The following is a 19,883-nucleotide window of genomic DNA, read 5'->3' as shown; positions in this document are numbered from 1 at the left end:
CAGTCCTAGTTATTGACATATCCGAAAGGCGATCATAGTCCTATTCATGGATGGACTAATGGATCCACTAAGAGGTTGGGTAAAGGCTCTCAACCCCAACACTGTACAAGAAGACAAAAAGAAATCTAGAGATATGGATTCCAGAACAGCAAAAAACAAAGCACCCTACAAGGAACCACAACAACCAAAGGAGCAACTCCACATACCCTTCCCAAGGGAGGCACCGAGAAGAAACCAATTGAATGAAACAACCCAACAGGACTTAAGGAGAAGAAAACTTTGTTTTACATGCAAAGAGCCGGGAGCCAAGACACTGATGTGTGGAGAAGGGAAAAATTCATTACATTGATGCTTTTACAAGAAAGAAGGTGGAGACCAAATAGCCCCAACTGTGCTGAACATGAAGTTTTCCAGTTTGATGTTGAAAATGATAATTTGATTTGTTTTGATGGTTTAAAATTATTGATGGTTTAAAATTACTAATGTTGTGTGGTGTGAGTTTCAGTTTTGAAGAGATGCATTTGAGGCCATTTTTTGGAGACTTTGTGAGAGCACCTATGCTAGTTGCATTTTACATGCTAGCCATACCTGCGTTTAATTGTGTTGAAAATTCTAAAATCTCCATTGTTGTTCAAACCTTTTTCCTAGACCAAGATGTCAGGGTCTATGAGATTTTGAGGTTTGCTAATATTTGTTGAATTTTTGGTTTGATTAATGTATTGAGATTTCATAGAGTTTTGTTGTGTTTTGAAGGGTGTTATAGAGTATCCATTCTTGGGCCATATAACTGATGCTTTCCTGAAGATGCCCTTGCAGGGGCATACATCTTTTCATGCTTGTGGGGGTTGGATATGAGGTTGACTCCATCATAGAGATCCGAATTATTATCTCCATGGCTGGGCAACCTGATTTGGGGTGGTATATTTGTTGTTGGTTGCTAAAATGAAATTTAGTGGTTGGGCATACCATTTGCAGGTTATCCCTCTTGCCAAGTGTGAGTCCTTTTGGCTAGAACACCTAGCTTTGTTAAGCCCATTTCAGTCCTTTAATGACACCTAACCTTTGGGCATCATTTGCCACTGCTTTGGAGTTGGACAAAGGCATGTAAGGAGAGGTTAGTATTTTTTACTGTGAATTGCTCCCATACCAGTGCTTCACTATTGCTGGGCATGACAAAGAATTCACTGCAGATCTGCTTGTATCTTTTGAAAGGTGTTTGAAGAGTATTCAAGTCAAATATTTTAGTGTTAATCCATCATGGGTATTTGGGACTGAGTTGCACAATAGTTTGGAGAGTTTTTGACATTGCTAGAAGCTGACTGCCCTGTGTTAGTGCCATTTGCCTGACTATACAAGTCTGAAACTGGAAATGAGTCTTCTCCATGCAAATTTTGTTAGTTGTTGGGGCTTTGAGGGGTGGAGTGCAAAGGAAGTATTATTACATAATTTTACCTTGCTGTTATGACCTGCAGACCTGTAATATCCTGTACCTGAATATTTTAACATACATGCAAATTTTCTAATTTTTCACTCACGGAGATTATATCAAACAGTTGGTATGCAGCTGGTCAGATTGTGTTTATGCAATTTTTGACCAATATGTTCATAGCATGAAATCCATATATTTAAATATTAAAATTCATGTCAAAAATGCAAATTTGTTGCATCATATATTACATTGACAATTCTTCCTTCTACCCTGTTCACTGCTTAGTGCTGATACTCAGCCAAAAGCTCAGCAACTTAAAAATTAATTAAATTTCATTACGAATGCATTTCCTTTTTGCAAAATTCAATGAGGAGATGCATCCAATGAAACAAAAAATGAGTACATAAAATAAACAAGCTGAGTCTAATTATATTTGATTGATATAAATGCAAATTCGGTACAAAATGGCATCCGCACTTGGAATTCTGATGGCTGATAGTCTAAAACAAAATGAAAATAGCAAATTGTTTTTGTAAAACTAGAAGTAAATACTACATCAAAACATTTTACATCTTCCTCTTCCCAGCTCTAGTGAAAACTAGGGGAGAGGTAGAACAAGAGGGTCTAGTCCTATGAGTCCGTTGTGGCTCCTCCACTTTGCCAAAACAAGGTTGACAGTAGCACCCCTCACAGGGGTTTGAGGGTGAGAGAGAGGTAGAGAGAAAGATCTAGATCTTGAGGGAGAGAGGGGAAAGTGAGATAGAGAGCAGTAGAGGAAGAGGTGATAGGGAGAGAGATAGGTCTAGAATTCAGGTGAAATAAAGTGAATGGGATAGAGAGAGTGAGAGCATGCTGATAGGAGCCTGCTGATTACTAAAATTTGACTGTATGAAAATTTGTGAGATCTAAAACCTAGAATTTGCATTATAACTCCAAGAGATTTGAAATCACTCTCAAACATCCTGCCAATATATACAGGAAATTTAACTTTTAAGTATAAGAAAGGAAAAAGACATTGAAATGTGACCTATACTAAATGATATAATTCATGAATATATTCTAATGAAGAGAATAGACTGAGTTGAAGAAAACAAATATTTAGATAATTTTTTGATGCGTCTAGGACTCTTTTTTTTCATGCAACCGAGTTTTTGCCAGCGGCTTGCCGAGTTGTTCAAAACTTGCCAAAAACTCGGTGTGTTTTCTCTATGAGTTTTAACTGGAAAACTTGCAAAGCAAGAAAACTCACATTTTTTTTTAAACTCGCCAAGTAATGTGCGAAAATTTTTACTATGACCCAATTTGCATTTAAATCAGAGTTCCTAGACTCGTCGCGAGTCAGGTGAGTTCGCCGAGTTGGCGAGTCGAACCAAGCTCGGCAAGTTTTGCTGACTCGGGACTCGGACTCGGCGAGTTTTGCTGACTCGGGACTCGGACTCGGCGAGTTTTGCTGACTCGCCTGACTCGCGAGTCAGGCAAGTTATGGCAAAACTCGTCGAATCCGAGCTCTAGGACTCGACCACGACAGGTCAATGTTTTGACTTGCAAAAAAAAAAAAAAAACATGAAGTTGTTTGACAAGTTAGTCTCTCCGTCAGGATTCATATATGGAATATAACATTTAAGTATAAGTGGCATTTCCTTATGTCTTTTCTCTTTCTTAGACTTTGTTATATTCCATATATATTGTCAGGATGTTTGAGAGTGGTTTAGGACCTCCATGAGTTATAATGCAAAATCTAGTTTTTGGAGGATCCTTCAAATTTCCAGACTTAGTCAAATTTCAGACCATTTTAGGATCAGGATGACATTCCAAACTTTTAAGGCGAGTTCGCTCTGACCTTGATGTAAGGGATGAGACCTAGGAGGACACTATGCATTCAACCAAGGTTTGATTTAGCAACTTGAAGCGTGACCGGATAGTACACAAAAAGCCTAAGAATGATCTAAATAACCCCTAATCACTCAATTGACCTAACCTCCTTCACTCCACCTTGAGGAGATCCACTTGACTTGATGACTTTTGAGAAACTTAATCCCTTCAATGCAAAGGCCAAGACACTAAAACGACCAGCAACAAAACTAAAAGAGCTAACCCTAGAAAGCAAAAAGTGGGGGTCTTCATTTGCAATGGGGCGATGTGTGAGTACCTCACAGTAGGGATGTTCCTTAAAATTTTGAAAAAAGGAGGTGAGTTGGGGACATTTCCTACCTGTCCCCACATCCCAAAAAATCCCCCCATGCGGCACAAGGTTATTTTTGGCAAGGGACATGTCTCTGAGGAGCATGTTTTCAAACCCTTCTGGCCTCACAATTCCCCCTTCCATCCAACATATATATAGCCTAAAAACTAAGAGGTCCAAGAAAGACCAAGGTCAACTATAGTCCCAAGGTAAAACCTAAGTTCAACAAGCACAATATTTAATGCTACCATACACAAGCACTCCTTACAGTTTCCAAGTGAAGATGTTCATGATGTCTCATGTCGGTGCTCCCAAAATTTCAATTTGGCCAAAGAAAATACTAAACAGAAGCCCCAAACAACTAGATACTCTACCAACATGCCTTTCATGGCATAACAAGCTAGCACACATTATAATTGGGCATTATTCAATAATGGGTGCATGAAACAAGTTTTAAATCGTTAAAAATCTCTTAATTTCAAGGGTTTTTTTATATTGCCGAGTCATTGCCGAGTCATAGCCGAGTCACGAGTCGAGTCGGCCTTGCCGAGTCCGATTCTAGGAACTATGATTTAAATCAATCAACTATAACTAGAATCATCTTGTTTCTTTTATGTACTCATTTATTGACTCATTAGATGCATCTATGCATCGAATTTTGCAAATAAAAGGCATTTCTAATAAAATTTAAACAATTTTTTAAGTTGCCAAGTCGCACTTTTGGGCCTTGCTGACTTTTTGCGGAATCCAAGTTTTTCAACTATGCTCAAAAACTACATCAACAATAATATCATTAAATGAATCATCAATATTTTATTTTCCAAATGGTTGACCTACTTGAGCTGCTTGAGGTCCCTAAGGTGCTTGACATGCTTACCAAATTGTTGTTGATTGGTCAAACATTCACCTCTACAATTTCCATGTTGATATATTTAATTATTATTATTATTATACCTCATATGCCTCCCACAACATGTACGACATTCTCAAAAGAGGGTTGTGCCAAGTCATCACTTTTGGACCCCAAATATGGTATGGAACTCTAATAGAAGGTTGCGGCAGATTTTTCGCAGCTTTCCAGGTTGTGTTCAACCTTCAAAAAGGCTTTTAAGTCCACTTTATCTTTCAAGAAATGGTATGCTCACTTTTTGGGACCGTAAATCAAAGAAACGAGACTTGCACAGACTTGGCAAGTCGCAACTCAAGTCAGGCTTGGTGAGTCTTAGGGGCTCGGATTCGAACTCGAATGAGTCTAATAGACTCGCCAAACTCACCAAGTTCATGTGAGTCCCATTAGCGAAAAAAAAACAAAAAGTTAAAGTGTTTAAGTTGTTTTCTTTTCACTTATGTTTGCTCCTCTACCCTAAAAGAATTATCATTTCATTTAGTTGGCAAAATATGAGGAGAAAAGAGAGTTGTGAGAAAAATTTAAAGCGCATTGTAGGGCAACCAGCAAGGAGATAGAGCAAAAATCCATCATTGAATCATAATTGGGCAGCTTCATACTTACGTTTGGTGCATCAAGAGGTGTCTGCCAATGATTGGAAGGAGTTTTCATATGATTTCAAGTTTGATTTAAGAGGTAAGCTTGATGTTTTTGGTTTTTTTGTGTTTTTTTAAACCAAAAATTGCATTGTTCTTTTACATTTCAATTCTTTTCTGTGTTTTATTTTACTAGATCAAAGAAAGCACATTCAAACCCTACATTTAATACAATTCAAAATGCTCATTTTTTTTATGTGTTATTGCAGCAGCCTTGAGCTTTTCAAATCATTTTTTTCACAATGTCTAGAACCCCAGTAAGAAAGGACCAGGCATGAAAACATGCTGAAAGTTTTCATCATGGGAACTGGGTGATCAAAAAGCGGAAAGGAATGCTGCTTTGCATCTTGCTTTCAGTTGGAAGTTATTTTCAAAAATAATTAGGGTTGTATATTACACAAAACATATTGATCCATGTGCTCTATGGATTTGTTTTGTACTTAACAATCTATTCATTCTTCAATTTTGTTTGAAAACCTAAGTTACCGGTTCAGGTACAGGTACAAATACGGATTCGCGGGTATGTTCGTACACACACACACACACACATATATATGTGTATATGTATATGTATATGTATATGTATATGTATATGTATAACTATAAGAAGAGTGATACTCATGAATCCATAGTTGCCAATAGATATCAATAAATATCAAAAAAAAGACTATTTTGATGCCTCACTCATAATTTACAAAAAAGAAAATATGTAAGTCTCAAGATGTCATTACACAATGAAAATTCAAAAGATAATCGATTTTAATATTCATGTTTTTCTTCATCAAAAGCATCAAGGTCAATATCAACATTTGGTTCAATTTCATTTGAACCTCAATCAATTTGATTCACTACCACTAGGTGTGTCAATTGCAGAAGATGGTTCAATTTCATTTTTCAAACGTTTGACAAAATGCCAATGCATTAACAACACAAGGAAAGCGATTTCACAAAACATAAGCAAACAGCTGCTACATATGCATAATCTAAATCAACTGAAATCAATCTCAGTAATGCTGATATAAAGTTTACTAACTCTGTGTTCATAGGTATAGGTCACAAATGCAACTGAAAAGATATTTAATTGCTTTCTTGCTGGCATATTCTGATAAAAAATGCTGACACAAAGTTATGAGAGTGAAACTGAGGTTTTAATTTATGAAACTATGCTTGGGCACGACCCTTGGTACTTCCTAGGTGCTTGGGTTCTCTATGAGTCCTCCACAAAAGGACAAAGAGAGAACCCAAGCACCCAGGAAGAACCCAAACCATACCCGTACCAAGACCCAAGCTAAAACAGAAGAACCCAATAACTCAGTTGAAAACAAACTTTGAATTGGGAATATTCATTATAGTCAAAAACTTGAACTTTGTATATAAAATGAAAAGTGTCAATTTTCATGTTTGTATATCTTGAATAAGCACAATAGAGAACTTAGATAATTGAATGGTATTATTTGTTCATTTCCAAAATTAAATTAATAAATGCTTATAAACAAATTCTGTTTTTAGCCTCTTTCATGGCTGGTGTTGAGATGCTAGCATTTTGTGCATGTTTAAGCTTGTGAGAATGAATTGCTTTAATGAACCTAAGTGAAATTAATTTACTATCATAGGCATACTATAAGGATCTATTGTGACATTTTCACACATCGCCCCATTAGAAATGTGGAACCCCACTTTTTGCTTAGATTGGGTGCTTTAATTAGGTGTTTTAGTTTGGTATTTTGCTTGGCAATAGTTTCCTAGTTGTTAACCTTTACTTATGAGCGGAGGTTGGTTCTGTCAATTCAGGATGAGGAATTGAGGTCAAGTCACTAAGAGATGTCAAAGTTGCAAATGTTGTCATTGAGCAAAGAATATTATCAAATGTCACTAAGTCATCAAGTACTGCCAGGGATGCTAGATGTCTCTAATTAGGGTTTGACAATGTGCAAGCTAGAAAGGGTAAGATTGCTTGTAGTTCCATCAAGAATTGCACGCATATCATTTTAGGATCCTTAGGATGGACGAGGTGAGAATCAAGTAGAATTTGATTAAGTTGTTCAATTGTGCATCCTCATAGGTACAATGCACACAAGTCTTCTCACCCCAAAACATGGTCAAGTGACCCTAAAACTCACCTTGAATGCATCCAAGAGGCCGAACTTGATCAAGATTTCATCAAGTTTGAAGGCAAAATTGAAAATTTACCTAAGTGTGAGATTGAGTGCATAGTGCAGTTGCACCTGCACACTGCACCCTAGGTTGTGCATAGGTAGGAGCAATGTGTGCCCTAACTTGTGCATGACCATATGCAATTGTCCCCCAACTTCCTTCAACCCTAAGCACAATCAAATGATCCTAGACCTATTCTTGACCGAAATCAATACATCACCTATGATCAAGACACCTTCAAATTTGAGAAGATTGAAAATTGCCCAAGTATAGAGGTGAGTGCATAGTGCATGCTCTCATGCACATTGTGCCCTAGGTAGTGCACATCCATGTGCATTATGCACCCAAGGAGGGGATGGCAATTGGTCCAGCTCAATCAACTTGTGTTAAACTAAACCAACCCACACCCTTAGGGCAACAACTTAAACCAAAACAAAGGGAAATGTGAGAAAAAGATTTCAAAATTTGCGAAGTATAAACTTCAACGCATAGTGCATGCTCTCATGCATAGTGCGCCCCTTGTTGTGCATGCCTAGATGTAAAATGTGCCCAAGATCAGGCACCTCAAACCCACACCTAGCAATCCAATGACCAAATCAAATGCAAAACTTATCCAAGACTGCATGGTGGAAGGCAATAAGATCATGAAGAGGATGAAAGTTTGGCTAAGTATGGAGGCTGGCACATAGTGCAGTTGCACTTGCACAATGTGCCCATCTTGTGCATAACATGGTGCATTTTGGATGTCAAAGCCACCAAATCACTTGGTACACCTAGCAACAAATGATGATCAGAAAAAAATTTGATAGAGTACGAGTTTGATGTCAAAATTTCAAAAATTGAGCCAAGTATGAAACCATGGCACCTAGTGCAAGCAACCATGCACAATGCACCCTCCTTGAAGATTTTGTGCAGCACTTAGTGCACAATGCGCCCACACACCTTGTAAGACAATTTTGTGCAATTGTGCATGATAAAGCGCCCAAGAGGAATGAATATGGTGATTTGATCAAGTTTATGACTTTGTGATTTTGTGCAAGCACCACTGCATAATGCACTCTGCTTTGTGCAGCAATGCATGCAGTACGCATACATCAAACTATGCATGCACTCTATCCAAAGGTACTCAGCATCCTTAGTTGTCCAAAGGTAGGACTTAAATCTGCCCAGCAACTTCATAAAACATGAACAATCGGTCATAGAAAGGTTAAAATCAGAGCTCAGAACATCATTTCCCAACTGAAATCAGTCATTTCCATATCCAAGTTAAGGTTTGAAGGGATCATTTAGGATAGTATGGAGCACTTTATTTACATGATTGTTGATTTATATTTGTACTCTTTTCAGGTTGAAGCCGGAAGTATAGCATAAGGAAGGGAACAAGTGAGGATGCTACAGCAATGAAGGGGGCGAGGAGATTCAATCACATGGAGAAAGCACACCCGCAACATTAAAGAAGACAACAATGCAATGAGAAGGAAATCAAGTATGACGAGAAGATTTGATAGTGAATCAAAGAAATGGAACACCTCAAGAATGTGAGTAAAGGCAAGACAATGAAGAAATCAATACATTGGAGCATGGAAGAAGACTACAAAACCTTGGTGATGCAAGAATGCAATGAAGAGCTTTAGATAATCAAGCATACATAATGGAGATGAGAAATATGTTTACAATCTTGGATTTCCTCCAGAAATCCAAGAACCATTGCTAATACGAGGAAATCAAAGAACCATTGCTAATACAACAAAGAAGAAAGCTCGGCAAAAAGCACCAAGATGAGAGAGGATTCAAGATCAATACAAGTATGAAGTATGAAATGCATTTCACAAAGAAGGAATTCTCGAGATAGGAGGCGAAATTGTGTAAGGGGATCAAGGAGATAGTTCCAAAAGAGTTAATCAAAGTTAAAAGATTGGCTTGATCAAGATATACAATTTGGGAATATGCCTTCACCCATATCACACCGAGCTTGGAGATGTTAAGTATCCAGATTGCCCAAGGTATCAACACTCCTTCATGATGATGTATCAAGTCTACAGTGCAAGTTGAGGTGGCATCCCAATCATCATTCCACCACTCAAAGTTCTTCCAAGTCAGCATGTCCAGATGCATTGAACTTGACTCATCTCAAGGAGGACAATCACACACATGTGACACATGGCATTACAACAAATATTGTTTCACATACCTAATCTATTTTCTCATTAAGAAACATATTATTTCCATTGAAGATACTGTGAATTTCATGTGTTGATTCAACAATTTGCATGGTCTCTACTTCACATTTTCTTTAAAGTTGGTAAGATGAATGGAAGATATCATTGTTGATGAATGGTGTACCTTATGTTCATACTACTTGTAATTTGTTGATTGCAAATTACAATGCGTAGTCGCCTGAACTTGTGTGAAGGCTTAACTTCTATTACTTCATGCTCATTGTTTGTGTGGTTGATGTGCATTGGTGATATGAAAATCATTCGTTTATCCTTAGGAGATTGCACTAGTTTTGTGTAGTTGTTCCTTGATGGCGAAACAAAGCTTGGTTTGGTCACACTAAATCAATAATTAGTTCCTAAATTCTTAGGATTAGATTAGCTTTCATAGCCTCTTTGCAAACTATATGCCTTCCAAGTCTCGTTCGCCTATCTTGGTAGTAGGTGCACATCCTAGTTACCTATCTTAAACGACCAAACACCATTGCTAATGGCAAACAATAATACAGAAGTGAAATTTTGTGTCGTTGTTCCTTGATGGCGAAACAAAGCTTGGTTTGGTCACACTTAATCAACAATTAGTTCCCTACATTCTTAGGATTAGATTAGCTTTCTTAACCCTTAATTCCTTTTGCTATTTGTTTTTCAAGTTAAGTTAGTCTTCCTGTTCCAGCAACATTCATGTACAACATAAGTCCCCCTTGTGATTCCAGCAATATCACATCATAAAAACATATCAACAGGATCTATTTACTTTCTAGGAAAATTTAAAAGGTTAAACTTGATGCTTCATACCTATCAATTATAATGTCTACATTTTTACGCCTTCCTGTTTAGTGAGTGTTGGCTCAATTTTGAGGGTTTTCTTGTCATCCAATGATGGTTGGAGTTCAATCGATGCTCTAGATGCTCACAACACTCTTTGTAGCATTCTGGGTTTCTTTGGTCTTTTCTAGGTTTGTTCTCCTTAGTCCTTGGAGAACACTATTATTTATAGTAAGTGCTCATTTCAACACCAGTCTTCTGGGCTTTTTTGGGTTTGTTCTCCTCAATTCCTAGAGAACACTGCTATTTATAGGAAGTGCTCATTTTGGCACCAATCTTTCGGGTTTTTTTGGATTTGTTCACCTCAATCCTTGCAGAACACTACTATTTATAGCCAGTGCTCATTTCAACACTCGTCATCCTTGTTCAACATCAATTGTGTTCTAGCATTATTGGTTTCCTTTTTCGATGTCTTGGTGAGTTTTTTGCAAGGTAAATGGTATTATTTAATATTTGCACTAAAGTAAAAAATAAAGTGACATTTAATTATTCATTTTAGTGTTTAAATATTAAAGTGTTATGTTTTGTCCCTCGAGTGGATGCCTAGGAGGTCTTTTTGAGTGGAAATTTTCTTTTCTTGAAAAAAACAATAAATGTTTTTTCGAAAAAGCAATGCAAAAGAAAAAAAAAGTGATTTTTCAAAAAACTATCAAAAAGGCAAAAAAGTGTTTTGTTTAAAAAGCAATGTAAAGACAAAAAATGCTTTTTCATAAAATAGCTCTCAAAAATTTATAAGAGGATTGAGGCTCTCATTTGCATTATTCAAAGATGTTGCACACATAACAAGATGCTACTAGAATAAGCAAAAAAGTTCTTTTGAGATTGATAGAAGGAAACCCTTCTCAAATACACTATTTTTGGTAGCCAAAGATCCTCCCTATCTGGTTTGTTGTTTCCACAAAGGAAACACATTAGATTTCACAATTTTTTCCGGAATCTGGATTTGAAGGTAAGGAAAATATTCAAGGTGTTCTCTTTGCTGGCCATGCAACTGGGGTTTTCAGACAATGCCCCAGTTGCAGAACCTCCTTTGGGCATTAAAAAATGAAGCTGGAAAAAGTTTAAATTTGTGGGTGATTGATCATACTGAAATGATAAGTCTTTGACTTGGTTTGGAAGCTTATAGGTGCCGCTGGATTAGTTTGAAGACAATTTGTGTATTGGAGGAATGAACTAAGCCTTGTGGGTGATCATTGTTAAGTGTTCGCTTACTGATTGAGGCTACAACAGTCCATTATCAGCTCAGAAAATTCACTCAGACCTGTTTGACAGTCATATAGCAATGTATTTTTGTCTTAAATGAGTGTTAGGTTAAAATGTGGTGAAGTGAGACAATGAATGGGTGTTAACGCATGCTAAAAAGTGAAATTTCAGAGATTTTCTCCACCGTATAGGGTTGTATGATGTGTCAGACCATAAACAGTCCTAACATGTGCCCAGAAATAATTATCAGAACTATCCCTTGCTATCCTTGGTGATTTGGAGCACTTTGAAGCCTGTTGTGCAGTATGTGGAACTGTTCTGAGCCAATGTGTGGTGTTTAAGGCATATAGGAAGGTAAATTTCTGGGTGTTCATGACTGTCCAGCCCTGCCTAAAGTGAGCAGCAGTTTTGTAGCATTCTCCCATGCACTATCTCAAATTTATGCATCAGCTCTTTATCATATTAGATGTATTTCTCAAATGGGCGTGTTGTATGTATGACATTCTAATGTAATGGCAACCTTTATTTGAATTCCTTCTTGACTCTGTTGCAGCAGTCAAATAAATACATGTTTCTTGTATCAGCTTTATAAGAGTAGTGAATCCATCATTTGCAAATCTAGGTTATATCTCTATTTGTTTAGAAACCAAAGAATTAAAAAATCAAGGGGGCGTTCTTACATCAATTCCCTATTTCCACCTTCGAATATTCAATTATGGTTTTACATGTGTTTTCATTATTTTTTATTGCATTCATACTGTTGTGTAAGAAGGAACATACTTACGTGTGAATTTAGTGAACTAGAGCAGTTTCCTAGTGTTGCTTTCTTGTGTAGTAAATTGAGAAGAAAGCATGTTAATCTCATTCATTTTGCATATGCTCATAGAATTGAAATGAATTAAATGTTGTTGTTTAAATTTATGTTCTTTTACATCTCAACAAAGTAATTGATTCATTCTTTGAAGGAATGTATGATGTGATCCTTGTGTCTTCTTTTATCTTATTGCATCCTAAAAAATATAATTATTGTGTAAGGAATAATTAAAAATTGATTCCTATAATACTAGTTATTCCCATGCCAATCAAATAGTTACAACAAACATCAAAATTGTCATAACATTCAGAGTTGCTCCAAATTATTAGGGAATTCGAAAAGAAAGAAATTATATAAATGTCCATGAATGACCAAGAATAGGTCAATGGGACTAGAACATACAACTGTTACAATAGCAAAATACAGACCAAGAAGGCCCTATACTCATCTTTAAAAGTATAGCAAAGAAAAGAAAGAAAACAATGAAATAGACAAGTGGGGATAAACCTAACATAGTAACCTGAAAACAAGTACAAGCACAAATAGTTTTGTCTCAGTGAGGTGGAAGCTGACAAAGATTAAAGTGGCAACCAAGGCTAGAAGTAAATGACATCAGATGTCTTACATTGGCAGGCATTGCAAGAGTGTAATGTCCCCTTCTCAATGATGTCCATTCAGTGGTCCATTGGCCTATTCCGGAGACCCGTAGGCTATTTGGAAAGGAGAATTAGGGTTTCCTATTTTCTAGGAAGATTCTTTGGTGTTTTCAGGGGGTATATGTGGGAGTTTGACAGTTTGGATTCTAGATTCCTTCTGGGTTTTCAGAGAGCTTCAGGATGGTTAGACATGCATCTGCATCGGGTGACTTTTTCCTGACTTACTATTTTTAGTAAGTGCGACGGCTGCTCAAAATGTGGTTAAAATCACTTTGGAAACACTTACTATTTTTAGCAGTATGCTATTTTTAGTAAGTACTATTTTTAGCAGGATGTCAGCTGGCCTATTCAGATGGCTATTTTCGGCAGGTCAGTTTGAGTTGTTGGTCTTCCAGCATTTTTTGGTGCTATTCTTGGCAAGGATTCTGCAGCTTAGCTCAGATGACTATTTTTGGCAGTTCAGTTCAAAGCCCCAACTCAGTTCAGTTTTGGTGATTTCCAACACTTCAGTCTCCGACTCAATTTGGCAATAATCAATATTTGAGAAGGTATTTTAATATATTAATACCTTAGGCATGAGGTATTAATATTTGATTATTTTATGGATGGAGGACTTAGGAAGGGAGAAAATATTAATTTTATCCTAAGTCTATTTGGGCGAAATTTGCATATAACTTCAAGGGGGTCGTCATGGTGTTAATAAGTAAATTATAACTCAAGGCAAATGGGGCGATTTTCTAAGTATATTGCCTTAGTAATATTTTTTATTTGGAAGTCATAGTTGAGCGCCCACTTTACACTTTATTTTATGACACTTATATTTATTAAAAAAGGGCGATTTTGGGTGAATGTGAATTGGGCGAACTTGTGCAAGGAAATGAAATGAAATGAAATGCAATGCTAAATGTGGATGAAATGGAATGGCATTTGGTTTGGGCATATTTGGAGTGCATTTGAATTTGAATTTGGTTGGCAAAAAGTTATAAATAAGTGACTTGGGCTCTCATTTTGGTATCCAGAGAAAATATATTGTTATGCTGTCGGAATGACTCTAGACATTCTTCGAGGGTGAATACCTCCTAGATCCTTCCTCCGGTTTCGAGTGTGAGACATCACTCCTAGCTGTGGTGCGTAGTTGTGAGCTTTTTGGTGATTTTTGGGTGTGTTGGTGAAAATTTGTGTGCTGCTGGTTTTTTGGTGTTGCTGGTGTGTGCCGGCTGAAATTGTATTTTGCTCGTAGCTGCCTGTGTGTTGAATGCATCATTCTGGGTGAGGGCTTGTTGGAAGCGTACCGGAGAGACGATAAGTCTCCTATATTGGCGTGGCATTTGGAGAACTCTCCAATTTTTAGTTGCAAATCGAACTATTCAGCAAAAACGCCATTTCCAGAATTGCATTGGGATGCATGCATTGTTGTTGGTGCTCTTCAATTGCAGTTTCGAAGTATTGTTTTGTTTGCTTATGTCATATGCTTCATTTGCTTCTGATTTGGCATGATTCTATGGGGTTTTGAGTGAGTTACAAGCAATTTAGTGGGTTTCAGGATGGCTGCTTCTGCGTTTTCCTTGTATTTGATTTCAGAACAGCAAGTAGTATTATTGGTTAGAATGTGTTAGTGAATTCATAAGATATGTACTTCACTCTACCTCCTTTCACATTTCTATCATTGTAAGAATTGCTTCAGTAGTACTGACCAATTCATTCTATGTTGTTTTTCCCGTTGAACAAGTGGAAGAGGATGGCTCAGCCGCCTATATGTTTGTAATTCAGTTTTGTCCTCCCACTGAGCAAGTGGTTGAGTGATATTGTCCTCTCGCTGAGATATGCGGTTGAGTGATAATTTCATTTAAAAGTCCTCCCGCTGCATAAGCGGTAGAGTGATTTGGTTATATTATGCTTTGTTGCCTTGGCTGGTTTACCGCCAAGTTTGTGTTCTTCATCCCGCTGAAAAAATGGAAGGGGATGGCTTGCCGCCCAGTTTTGTAATTGCATTGTAATTTCCAATGGATTAGGAGCTAACGAACCCCTTGTCACCGTATGCTCTCACCTTCCCACATTGGGCTCTTGGTGATCAGAAAGTGGAAGGGTTACCTTTCAATGGCATTGGAATTATATTTCCTAACTTTATCGGGTGCATTGTAATGTTGTTGTGCTTCAAATCCAAAAAAAATAAGAGGGAATATTACAAAGAGCCAACAACATTAACATCTATCATGTGGGAATACCAATGCAGAATCTAAATGAGAGTCAGATTACATGTGTTGAGCTAAGGGCCTTTCGGTTGAGGTGTCAGGAATAATAAACCTTTGATTTAGCATCCAAGAAGTTTACTCTTGTTCATAACGGCTTGTTTCTAGATACGACCTTTTCTCTATCTCATTCCTATAATCATAAAGATCCTTTTTTAACTTGATTTATACAATGATATTTTTTAAAATCCAAGCTTGAATTGCAAGGAAGAGAATGTGAGCTTACCTCCTATTCAATTTTTAAATCTTTATATTAAATTGATTTATAAACAGATTGTTTCCTTTCTTTTGGAGACATTCTAATAAGGTTATCGGCATTAGTATATCTATGCATCTTTGTGGCAACATTTTTTCATAACCATTCTAACATCCATGTACAGTCATATTTTCCCCTATCTTAGACATAGATATTTTATGAATAATCAATAAAGCATATATAAAATCCTTTCTAAACCACGAAGTTAAAACTAATGACTATTCTGCGACACTAATGTTTATCTTGTCTATGAATGTATTTGTGAAATTCAATCATCAACTTATCTGCATCCATCATTTCCCCCATATATATCACTTCCACCAAAACAAGTTAGAAACACTGCCATTTGATGCATAAAATTATATTACATAAACACGGTTACACATAAAAGAAATGCCAAGAAAATCTTCGAGGTTGTAAAGATTTATAAAAGTGAGTCCAATTTTTAGAACATTAGACTCCACAATATTATTCATTTTCAAGTCATCCATTCTTGCGGGTCATTTTAAGTCAACTACCTTCGGAATGCAGCTATTCTTTGTAGTTCAGATACTCCTGCTTTTGCTGAAATTCTATCTGGTGCATGAGGACCATCAAAGCTAACATTCAATAGATCAATCTCACCTGCAAAGTTAAAAATGCAAATGGTTTGTACCTCTAAAGCAAAGAGAATAAGAAATTTGAATATTTAAAATAGATGATAATCTAATGCCATGTGTTAGAATGCCCTAAAAGAAGATGAAATTATCTAAACAACTTCATAAAATAAATGTGAGCTGCATGCTAACTAGCAAGCATATAAAAACATAAAATGTTGATAAATCATAAAATAATTGATTAAAGTCATCCATATTTCTTAAAACCCTATTACTAAACATGGCATTTTTAAAAATCAAATGAAATTGTGTAAGCATCATTGTTCCTCCCTTAAATTTTTCTTCACATATCAGTGCCAATGGCTCCCTTATGATGATATTTCTCATAATTTGGTAGTTGATAGATTGCGGTCCATAAAGCACCAATTTAAACTCAAAAAATTGTATTTGTCACCTTCACACTCAAACAAAGCGCACTGCAAATACCCTCAAAAGAGACAAGCTCCATCATAAATGTTATAATATTCCCTTAAATTTTTTATTTTTTTTTGGCAATAAGAATTACAACGCAAACACCATAACTTGTTAAGGTTAAAGAAATAATCCAAACTACTGAAAGGGAACCCTTCCACCTTTTGTTCACCAAGAGCCCAATCTGGGAGGGTGAGAGCATACGGTGTTTTGGGGATCGTTAGCACAACAAACCAAACTGAAATTACAATGTACGGGCGGCAAGCCAGCCCCTTCTGCTTATCCAGCAAGAAAGAAACTAAACTTCTTGGCGGTAAACCAGCCAAGGGAAACAACAAAAAAACTAGAACTCAATCACTCTACCGCGTATTTCAGCGAGAGGACACTACATAAAGCTATCACTCTACCGCATATTTCAGAGGGAGGACAATACATAAAACTTATCACTCGACCACTTATTCAGTGGGAGGACTGAGTTACAAATACCAAAAAATAGGCAACAAGCCTGCCTCTTCCACTTGTTCAGCGAGTATGCTTACAATTCAGAAATTGGTTGATAGTACTACTATTCAACCTTACAAAATATAGGAAAGATAGAATAGAAGAGAATGCTGAATCACAGAAGATATTATCACCAAACCAGCTCAACACCAACTTCCTAAAATCTGATATAAATAACAGCAGGCTGGAAATGCATAACCAGCAGCACTGAATCACACTAAAATGCTCATATCTCACTCAAAACACCTTCAAAACACCCCAAACTGACACTAAGAACCAAGCGACTAAGAGCGAACTGAAATAGAGCTTCTAAACATCCCAAAATACCAAGCACGCATCCCAATGCACTCCCAAAAACCCACGCCCAAGCTGAAAAGTAAGGTTTGCAATATAAAAACAAAGATTCCAAATTAAAGGCTGCAAACTTACAAAACACATCGCCTATAGCATAGAAGTTGTTCGAGCCAATACCTAGAATGATAGGTCGTAGAGGCAAGGAAGTAGGAACGAAACTTTGCTTCAGCCACACAGGAACCAGCAACACTGAAAATTACAGCAGCAACCCAATTTCCTCAAATCGTCACACGCAAACCACAAGACCACCACAAAATCCACACAATAGAGCCTCAGCTAGGAGTGATGTCTCAAACTCGAAACTGCAATTGAAAAGTCTAGGAAGTTTTCACCCTCGAAGAAGCCTGGAATCAATCCGACAACATAACATTATATTTTCTTTTGATGGTCAAAAGAGAGGCCAAGCACTTGTATAAATAGGTTTCCAAAACTGAAATTCAAATTCAAATGCCTCCAAATTCCCCCTCAAATTTGCATTTCATTTCCCCCATGGTGGACCCAAGAATGGCGCCATATCCAAGTCAAAAACATGCCTAGGAAGAAGACCACAATTTTTGGCATGAAAGTATACTTTGTCAAATAAAATAAAGTCCCCTCATTCATTTAGGTGTCCCTCCTTAACACAAAATAATTCGCCTAGGCAGACTTAGGAAAAAATCATATTATGCACAATTCCCAATATCAATAATCAGTAATAAAATAATTAAATATTAAACCTTACGATAAGGAAATAATATTTAATTAAATAACTTATAACTCCAATACTGATTATCACAAAATCAAGGATGAAGCTGAGCAATGAAGACCACTGAATTGTGCTAGATCGGGACCATATCCAAGACTACCAAAAATAGAAATGCCCAAACTACCACTTACTAAAAATAGTAAGTCATAAAATACTGCTCCGACAATCATGATCTTCGCACCCAGTGAAAGAGCTTGGAAAGCTCAGTAAGACTGCACCATCCCAACAACCAAACCCTAACTTACTAAAAATTGTAAGTTCACATTTCACCAAAGAGTCAATTGCATGTTCTGCCACACTAGAGTCCATGGAAAACCTAGAAGGAAACCACAACCAGAACTGAAGAATTCCCTCCTGACTAACCCTGACAAGCTCGAGCAGGACTCCACAAAAGAAGGAAACCCTAATTCTCCTTTCCACCAGCCTACGGGTCTCCAGAATAGGCCAATGGACCACTGAATGCATCATCACTAAGAAGGGGACATTACAGTCCGCCCTTCCCAAAAGTGCTTGTCCTTGAGCAATTGTAAGTCAAGATGCTGTAAAATCTCCTCACTCTCCCATGTACCATCCTCCACCGATAAGTCTTTCCACTTAACCAAATATTCTCTGATGATCCTCCTCAACAATCGTTCCCTGAGTAAAACTGTTGCCAAAGCCGAAGAGATCAAAGATTCCTTCAACCCTAGTTTTGAGCAAATTGAGAAGGCCCTGACAGAGACAAAAACCAATGACAATGCTACAGACCACAGAATGGTGGAAACTGACAACAAATTCAACAAAATTGAAAAATGCCTCAAAAGTATTGCTGAACAAAGCTATAGCATTCTGAAGGCCTCGGCCGACAATACCAAAATTCTCATCAGCAAACTGGAGAACGAGAAGGATTCCCTGGAGCTGGAACCTGACATTGAAGGTATGGGAGAAGTGCAAGGACCAAAGGCAAAAAGAAGGAGAAGAAGCCAACCAAGGATATGGAAGAACTCAAAGTTGCTTCAGCAAACTATGACCAGCTGGTCAATAAGGCGGCCGATCTTCTTAAGTCTTTATAGTTGTTGTTTCTCTTTTTGTTTTTTCTCTGGTTTTTCCGCTTTGCCGTTCCTTTCTTTAGCTGTCCGTTCAATTTACTGGCCTTTTTGCTAGTCTTTTTGTAAGTTGTTTCAAAGCTGGTCTAGATGCTTTTTGATGAACTATATTATGCTCCTATGTTAAAGGTTTCGGGTCCTTAAAACCTATTTTTCATATTAATTAGAACAATCGTTCCCTGACATCAAGGATGGCCTCAGGAACTAGCACCAATTCTTCCTTTTCATCCAAAGGAGGCAAATCAGAAGAGACTATCACATTGTGCCCAAGCGCCTTTTTGAGGCATGACACGTGGAAGACATTATGTACTCGGTTACTTGCTGGTAGCTCCAACTCATATGCCATAGCTCCCACTCTCCTCATGACCCTGAATGGCCCATAAAAAGTGGCTTGAGTTTTTCCACTCCACTCTTCTTGAGAGTAGACTGTCTGAAGCTTACTAACCCACTTTTGCTGCCTTTCGTTCAAGTCTTTCTGGTGCATGAAGTGCTTAAGACTGTTATGATCAGTCTTAACAATGAACTTACTCCCCACAAGATATTGTCTGAACTTCGCTAGGGCATGCATTATGGCAAGCATCTCCTTGTCATATATTGAATATAGC

The 19,883-nt window shown here is 37.3% G+C and overlaps 1 protein-coding gene across 11 annotated transcripts in view; it reads right to left on the bottom strand.

Annotated features, from left to right (window-relative positions):
* The window catches only part of LOC131067563 (uncharacterized), a 225,361-nt gene that overhangs the window by 117,036 nt on the left and 88,442 nt on the right, over window positions 1–19,883 (bottom strand). For all 11 annotated transcript variants that reach the window (XR_009111842.2, XR_009111843.2, XR_009359122.1 and 8 more), the window contains one exon: window positions 16,045–16,150. Coding sequence is in view for 6 of the 11 variants with exons in the window: in XM_058002641.2 (XP_057858624.2) it covers window positions 16,045–16,150 (106 nt within the window). In the remaining 5 variants the exon portion in view is untranslated. The remainder of the gene's footprint in view (window positions 1–16,044; window positions 16,151–19,883) is intronic.

The sequence above is a fragment of the Cryptomeria japonica genome, chromosome 10 (genome assembly GCF_030272615.1).
Source record: "Cryptomeria japonica chromosome 10, Sugi_1.0, whole genome shotgun sequence".
Lineage (NCBI taxonomy): Eukaryota > Viridiplantae > Streptophyta > Pinopsida > Cupressales > Cupressaceae > Cryptomeria > Cryptomeria japonica.
Note: the sequence above shows the minus strand (reverse complement) of the source record. Positions and strands in the feature narration are given on the sequence as shown.